General features: G+C 34.2%; 1 protein-coding gene across 1 annotated transcript; it reads right to left on the reverse strand.

Moving 5' to 3' along the window:
• Nucleotides 1-856: 856 nt before the first annotated feature.
• On the reverse strand, nucleotides 857-3,840 carry LOC145567198 (F-box protein SKIP23-like). The gene is made up of 4 exons (XM_081626444.1): nucleotides 2,518-3,840; nucleotides 1,711-2,006; nucleotides 1,521-1,576; nucleotides 857-1,301 (listed from the first exon to the last, which is right to left on the reverse strand). The coding sequence occupies exons 1-4, from the start codon at nucleotides 3,684-3,686 to the stop codon at nucleotides 1,245-1,247; spliced, it is 1,578 nt and encodes a 525-aa protein (XP_081482570.1). The 5' UTR covers nucleotides 3,687-3,840; the 3' UTR covers nucleotides 857-1,244.
• Nucleotides 3,841-8,360: the final 4,520 nt, after the last annotated feature.

Below are 8,360 nucleotides of genomic sequence, written 5' to 3' on the forward strand. Positions count from 1 at the left end.
TAATAATAATAATAATAAAAAATACAGATGCAAACATCTAGAACCAGTTTATCTACTGAGATTGCAGAACTCCTTGCCATGATGAGAAATGAGATTTAAATCAAGCCAAATGCTGTGAAGATTTAACTGGATTGCTAAGAGACAAAAAACGATTTAACAAGAAACAGTTGAACGTCAATTCTCTGCACTAGAAGGAGAAATCATGTTACGGAGTATGAAAGAAATCCAAACCAAAATCACTATTGTAAAACGGCATAAGAAAAAGCGATGAAAATAACTTGAATCAAATGAAGTTGCCAACTCACTGACTCAGCATAGTCCTTCAGCTAAGCCCCTTTCCAAGATTAATGGTGTAGTGGAAATTAAGCTACCGGCCACAATCTCTTCCTGCTGAGTCATTTGTTCCTCTAGTTCACGCCATTCTACAAGGAGCTTGGACTTTCTTGTCTCAAGGTCTATCATAATACCTTTCTGACACTTGCTTTTGTGAATTGCCTATGCCCTTTCAACAAAGGGAACTAACCAATCGAATTTGAAATGCATCGTGTGGAGATCAACTAGGGATGAGTTCAAGTACTCAGCTTGTTGGTCATTCGAGGATTCCCCTGTATTTTCTTGAAGAATAATTATCATCTTTGCAAGTGATTCAAAGGAAAATGTAAGGCGGCCTTCAATTACATTCCCATTATTATCCCATATTTTTTGCTTTAAAAGCTGATAAACACAGAAATTGAGCATGTATGTTACTTGTTGACTAATGAACATACCTTCAAACTTACAAGTAAATCTGCATCAATCAACTTTGGACTTGTAAATTGGTATTACCAAGTCCAAGCTGACATCTGTTTCTAGGAAATTCTTCTCTAAAATACTTCTTTTTTTTTTAAAGAAAGGATGCATAGATTAAGCGTTAATTACAACAAGAGTATTAGCTGGGACATCACCAGCTAAATTAGAGTTATGGTTTACAGACCCCAAGTTACAGTCTTTCGCAAAAGCTTCACTACAAACAGGAGGTGGGTGATACAAAATACATAATTGGTTCATGACCTCCAAGTTACATCTAGCATAGAGTATTTGCTGGGACATCACCAATAAAATTAGAGTTATGATTTACAGACCCCAAGTTATAGTCTTTCACAAAAGCTTCGCTACAAACAGGAGGTGGGTGATACAAAATACATAATTGGTTCATGACCTCCAAGTTACATCTAGCATCCTTAGCTACTAAATCCGCTACTGCATTAGAGGCTCTTTCTTTTAAGTGCAATTCCAGATGGTGAATCTCCCTTAACAGGTCCCTGCAATTACAGAGCAAAATTGCAATATTAGAAATTTGACTTTCTAAGTTCATCTCCTCTATTGCCCTTTTCGAGTCAGACCAGAAAATGACATCTCCTCTAATACACTTACTATAAGAAAATTGCATGAATAGGTTAAGAAAAATTTGCTAGTTTCCTGCAAGATACTCATAGGAGAAAGCAGGCTAGCCACCAGCATAATGATGCCTAGTAAAATACCTGGTGAGGCGAATTCATTGCTGAAACTGATGTGCCATTGTTCTCACCTGAGACCTCTGCGACAAAATCCAAGTAATATAAGCTAAAGAAATTATATTCTCAATGATTAGGTAAGGGGTAAAAAGAGAGGGAAAAAGGAAGTTCCAAAACCCTCCCCTGTCTGAGTAAAATAGATATGTTCATATGTAACCTTCTAGAGATGTGTCTATTTGGTCCGAGGGTGAAGAAGATTCCTCAACTGCTGGCTCGTTCTCCCCATGCTGTGAGCTAGACTCTGAATCACTTTCTTCCTCTGAGCTAGACTCTGAACCACTTTGTTCCTCATTTTCCTCAGGCTCTAAACCATTTTGTTCCTCATCCTCCTCAGACTCTGAACCACTTTGTTCCTCATCCTCCTCAAGCTCTGAACCATTTTGCTCCTCATCCTCCTCAGATTCTGCACCACTTTCCTCATCCTCCTCAGAATCCCCATCTGAGCCACTCGAACTGGCCGGAGGTGTCAAAATGTTAGCATTTTTGCTACACAAACTATGATATCAAAGTATATTTTGAGCTATAACACAAAGGATTAAATCAGAACATGATATTATGGCATGCATAGCAAAAGAACATGATAAAACTCAATCATCAGACCATCAAAATGACAAAAGGTTTTTTAAACAATAGACTTTTTGAACAAAGGAAGCTGCTAAAAGGATGTGCATGTGACAGGGTAAATTTATCAGCAGTACAAATATGCAACACTTAATAAGCACTATGCTTCAAAAATCATTTTAGATCCCAAATGATGATTTACAAATACTCCAAAATTATCACCATTCAGAAAATTTTAAGCCACTCATACATGTACATGGATCAATAATGAGACCAATACCAAACTATTTATTACCAAAAACATAAGAAACAATGGAGCAAATTATCAAGCATGCACTAGTTATACCACCTTTTTATTAGAGCTAAATTTACAATTTTAACAGATTAAATACTGAGATTTTACCTAGATGAGGAGCTCGCGTCTGACAAGATCCAAGAAGGAATTGGCCAGAACAATTTACACAATTCCGGGTAAAATGATATAGGCTGAAAAGAATTCTCAACCATGGAGAACACACCAATCTCGAGGTGACTTGTTGCTCCTTGAAACAATCCTCCATCAACAACGTAATCTCCAGCATTATTAGGAAAGCAATACTTAGGGAACAGTATACAATCCCTTTCCCAAACCGGAAGATAATCCGCTTCAACAAAGAAACACTTATCATAAGACACAAACAATATCTGATCTCCAAAAGTAGTAACTCTCTCCCACTTGTGCAACTCCTCATTCAACTTAAACACCTTAAACTTGGTATCCCCTCGACCAATCATGTACAACTCATCATCACGCTCCATCAAAAGCTTGCGCCTATCACCTACCTCACTCGAATCAAGCGGCTCACTTATCACTTCAATCACCTTTCCATCATCACCATTGATAAGGAAAGCTTTCCCATATCGAGTTAAAGCACAAACATTTCCCTTAAACTTCTCGATATCATCAAATCGAGGATTATAACCTAAACTCGTAAACTTCCATTCCCCATTAGTCCTCATAAGCCCCAACATCCCCCCTTGACCGAGCGACAAAACTACCACCACACCGGCTTCCAACAATATAGATTTAGTCTTTACAGGATAATTTCGCCAATTGTAAATTCTAGAATCAAATAAATCATCATCACCATCAACAAAACGAAGTTTATAGCTCATATCATAAGGCTCAGGAGAGTAATCATTCAATTTAAAGGATTCAGGAAGATTACTAATATCGAGGCGATTATTAGTAATAGGATGGCGAACTTGAAGCTTATTAGGCTTCAATTCATCAACTTGAATAATCCAGGCAATGGAATTGGGTTTGTGAATCGGACGTCTTAGAATGTAGACGAAACTTGTAATTAAAACAACAGTTTTACCTAAATAAGTAGGAATTTTGAGGGGAAATCCAGGAAGAAAGATGCTGAATGGAGGAACGCAAGATTCACGCCAATTTTTGCAAACTCCTCGAAAACGCCGGTAATCGTCGCTGTGGTCGGAAAAGCATTTGGCGATTTCTCCGAGCAATTCTTTGGGGAGTTCCGACCAATCTACCTCTGTCACCTTCTTATTCGGCGTCTCCTGATTCATTTTGTGGTGAATTGGAAACCCTAGCTCTCTCAGTTCTTCCCCAATTCGTGCTTCTAGGGTTTCTAAAGTGGTTGCGAAATGAAACAGAGAGTACAAGTAATAAATAAATGACTAATTGTGTAAGTGGATTGGGTTCTTTTGGCGCCAATACAACTCTCTCTAGATATACGTAGTATGTTTTTTTTTCCTTACAATCTCACATTATTCAAACTAGCTATAAATAGTGTTGGAACAATTATATCTTTTAACATACTTTTTAAAGGTATAATAGCTATAAAATATTTATTTACTTATAAATAGTGTTGGGACAATTATGGCAATAAATTTTTTTTTTTTTTTGACGAGAACCTTTCAAAATATTTATTTACTTAATTGTCCCTATTAATGTTAATTAGCTCTTTTTTAAACTCTTAACAATAGTGTTTAGATATTTATACCCCTAACAATATTTGTTATTTGTACATGTTTCCCTCATTAATGCTACTAGCAACTAAATTTGTAATGTAGAGCCAAATTGAAAAAGGTTTTCGAATATGGCTAGCTATGGAGCGCGCATCGCGCACGGTAGCCACCCTAATTAATTAAAAATTTATGAAAATTCTACACTATAATATTTTGGTATTGACTTTTTCAAGCTTTGCCTCCTCTTTTTGAATGTTACACATTGTAACCTTCAACTAACAATTATTTATCAACCTTAATTCTCACCTGTAAAATGTACTAATATACCCCCATTTATCCTTATTTTATTGGCATATTTTAATCGGCACAATATTTTATACAAATTTAGATAACTTATTTTTTTGTGATACTTAATAACCAAGTTTTTTTTTTTTTTTTATTTATTTATATACTCCGTATATAGTTATTGAATAATAGTGTTATTATAAATAAATCAACAAATACATATTGGAGTAAAAGATAAGTGTCAATTCTACTTAAAGCGAAAGAACTTTCAAAGGAATTATTTTTGGGTTAATCTCCCCAAAACTTTTAAACCGATAAAAAGAGAGGAGAAAGCAATCAAAGCATTCATTGCATTGAAGTAGGACGGTTGAATTGGGCAGTAAATTTGTGGACTTGATTGCTCAAGGAAGCTAGTCAAGCTACATTGGTGTCCTACCTAGTAAAGAATGTTATTGACTTTGTTTCCTAGCATTTACTCTCAAAGTAGGTGGGAGTTGAAGCAAGTGATAGTAGTGACTAGTGAGTGCATCTCAAGAAGGAGGAGTGCACAATAGCTATACTAGTGAGTGAGGAACTTATTGTACAATTTTTTTTTCGGTGTTTAGAGAGCCACAAGGGCGGGGTGAGAATCAATCTCAGAATCTCCTGGAATCAGGAGGAAAGCTCTAACCACTTGAGCTATCCCTCACTCTCATTGTATCTGATATTGTATTTGTAAAAACATTCATTGTACTCCCGAAATTATTGCTAATGAAGTTGTTTTCACCCTTGAAGATCAAAACTGTGGTTTTTCCTCTTATTGTTGAGGATAGGTTTTCCACCTAAAATTCTTATGTGTTGTACTGTTGTTCTTGTAGTATCATATTTCATTATTATTTCCAATATTGTGTTTATTAGTAGCTTCATCCCCAACCAAAAAAAAAAAAAAAAAAAACAAAAAAACAAAAAAAACTGTTGTAGAATGGTAGTACGTTATTCTAATACATTAAATTTGTACCAACTAATACAAAACAATAATTTAAAATTTGTACCCACTAAGGGCCTGTTCACTTCAGCTTAATTTCAGTTCATTTCAGCTTCAATCTATTTAGTTCAGCTCCTAGTTTATTTCTCTCATAAAATATTCAGTTCAGCTCCAATGAGTTCAGTTCAATTCAACTTAATTCAATAAATGTGAACAGACCCTGATACAAAACATTCTCTTTAGGCCCTATTCACTTCATCTTAAAAAAATACTCCTTCCGTCCCAAATTACTCACAACGTTTTGACTTTTTGTACTATTTACACATCTCACTTTGACCATATTTTTTAGCTATTATATAAAAGCCAATGTAATCATGTAGGATGTTGTTGGCTCTATTTTAATGTATAATTTCTTAATATTAAACTATTTATAGCTTTTATAAATATATATAAAAAAGAAGATATCGACGGTCAAACATGTACATCGGCAAGCGTGTCCAGTCAAAGTGTTGCAACTGGGGTAGAGGGAGTAATATTATGTAAAAATATTTTCAGTTCAGTAAAAATAAGTTCAGTTCAGTAAAATTAATTTCAGTTTAGTAAAAATAAGTTCTATTCAGTAAAAATAAGTTCAGTTCAGTAAAATTCAGTTATCTTAAAGAAGAATTATAATAGAAAATCAGTATAGCAAAAATAATTTCAGTTCAGTAAAATTAATTTAAGTTTAGTAAACATAATTTAAGTTCAGCAAATATATATAATTTTGTTTCAGTAAAAATAATTTCAGTTCAACAAAAATTGTAACACCCCAATAATTCTCTCTTTAAACCCGGGAGTAACCTGAACAATATTCAAGAGAATTACTGGAGTGCTACCGCCACGTGTTCAAATGTTAAGGCTATATCAGAAATTAGCAGCGGAAAACTAAATCAGTTATAAATAAGTTTCAAAACCAATAACCAAAACCAAGTTAAGTTTTACAACTTGGAACCATTAAGGCCCTTATTCAAAACTCAAACCAATAGAAGTAGTATAAAAGTGAAATTAAGTTTAAATAACTTCCAAAAATAAACAGCAATAAAAATAAGAAAAGCAACCAACACTCCACTCAAGATCCCACCACCTAGCTACGGATGCTGCATGTGTAAGAACTTGTGGTTAATCTGCTCCCCAATATTACAAGTGTAAAAATTGGATCATCACAGGGTCATTGAAAGGCGAGGGCCGTGACCAAAGAAAGACACACACAAAAGCACGCAATCAGCAAAGCTGAGTACATACAAGCTGCGAAATAAAATAAGAAATCCCTAACATGCTACTAATAGTCAAACATCATAAATCATTAAATTATAGACTCAACACACGACTCATCTAACAATTTTATTAACATTTCACTAGTTGGTAGTAGCTAACTCATTTATTTATTCATTGGATTAAGCAATAGACAAGGTTGTCCAACCCATGCTCCATTTGGAATATCAATAAAAGAAAAACCCCATGCCTCCTTTCGGAAACATCAATAAACATCCAACGACCACGGGCGCGACTCCGTGATCGTAGTTAGTATGAGATCTCACCTAACTCCTAGTTTTAGAAAAATAATATTTGAAAGAGGAGACTCGTAGATCAGACGGTCTCGATAAAAGTACACGGCTAATACCCCATGTACCCCAACCCCTGATTGTCATTATTCCAGATGTGCACCATTCTAGAGTTTTATTGCTCATCCATCTTACACTTTACGTGATTTACAGGTTTAGACTTGGTGATGACTCATATACATTTCAATACAAACATCCCAAACAATTCAATCAAACATGGCAAATTCTCAATTTAGATTCTTGATTTATTAGTGATAAACAACATTTATTAATTATTCCATTACTACCTCGGTGTATAAACACCTTGAGTGCATAAGGCACCCCAAAACCTTAACCTCATCTTACAAGACTTGAATCTCTCCTTTACTCATCCTGTTTACATAATCATGAATGAGTAATAATTTGATCTTTACACCAATCACATACCTTTGCCTTTAAGCGCACCTTGCATAATTAAAGCACACATAATGCTTGCATTATAAACTAGTGCACATCATTTGAAATTCACAATGTATAACCAGACAATTTAACCCAGTCAATCCTATACATGATACTAAGTTCTCGATCCGTCCTTAAACATGCACCTACAAGCAAGGTTTCGTAACTTGTACGTACCTTGAATAAACGAATGGTATGCCACTTTACTATCTAGAAATCACCTTCAATAAACTCCTCTCCTAAACCAAACAATAACATCTCAATCAATACCCAATCAATCAAATTTACAGCAATACTAACTTACTTTAAAACCTTCAAAATCCAAATCAAACAACACTTTAAAACCTTCCCTTTAGTTAAAATTAAAGGCTTATATATAGTTCTTTAAATTTTCTTCATAAAAACCTTAAAATATACTCTTATACATGAAATTACAGCAAGTTTAAGTTTAATAAAAATCTGAAAATTATTTAGAAACCCCTAATCATCTCCCTTTTTAATGGGTGATTAAACCCTCTTTATAAAACATCAAAAGTAGTACTTAGAAACTATTTCCAGCACTTTAGATTAAATAAAAAACCCTTCAAATCTTTATCAACACATCACTTTAATACTCAATTAAAAATCTCCTAGGATATAATCACTTCCTATAAAAAAACAACAATTAATATTACTAACCCACGTAATTTCCAACAATATAATATGATGAAAAACCTCTTAAAACTTCAATAAAAACATATTTATACTTAATTAACTTTAAACATAATTAATTTTATTAATCAAACTCAAGGATAAAATTTTAAGCATAAAAAAAAGTTCGTTAAAAATCAAAAACTGCCCGAAAATCATATTTAGAGGCTGAATTTGGCCACAAGAGGGTGGTGCGCACTACCAAAGGTAGTGATTCTTTCTTAAAACGATATTTTCACATGGAAAACACTACTTTTTTTATCAAAATCGGATGAGTTCAGAACCTAATCGGGA

Source organism: Chenopodium album, chromosome 11, assembly GCF_948465745.1.
Source record: "Chenopodium album chromosome 11, dcCheAlbu1.1, whole genome shotgun sequence".
NCBI classification, from domain to species: Eukaryota; Viridiplantae; Streptophyta; class Magnoliopsida; order Caryophyllales; family Amaranthaceae; genus Chenopodium; species Chenopodium album.

What these genes read in the sequence shown, in the direction of transcription:
- LOC145567198 (XM_081626444.1), bottom strand. Translation starts at nt 3,686, where the DNA reads ATGAATCAGGAGACGCCGAATAAGAAGGTGACAGAGGTAGATTGGTCG. An exon ending in AATAGACACATCTCTAGAAG is followed by an intron (nt 1,577 to 1,710) that starts GTTACATATGAA and finishes ATTTTGTCGCAG; the next exon opens with AGGTCTCAGGTGAGAACAAT. An exon ending in CAATGAATTCGCCTCACCAG is followed by an intron (nt 1,302 to 1,520) that starts GTATTTTACTAG and finishes CTGTAATTGCAG; the next exon opens with GGACCTGTTAAGGGAGATTC.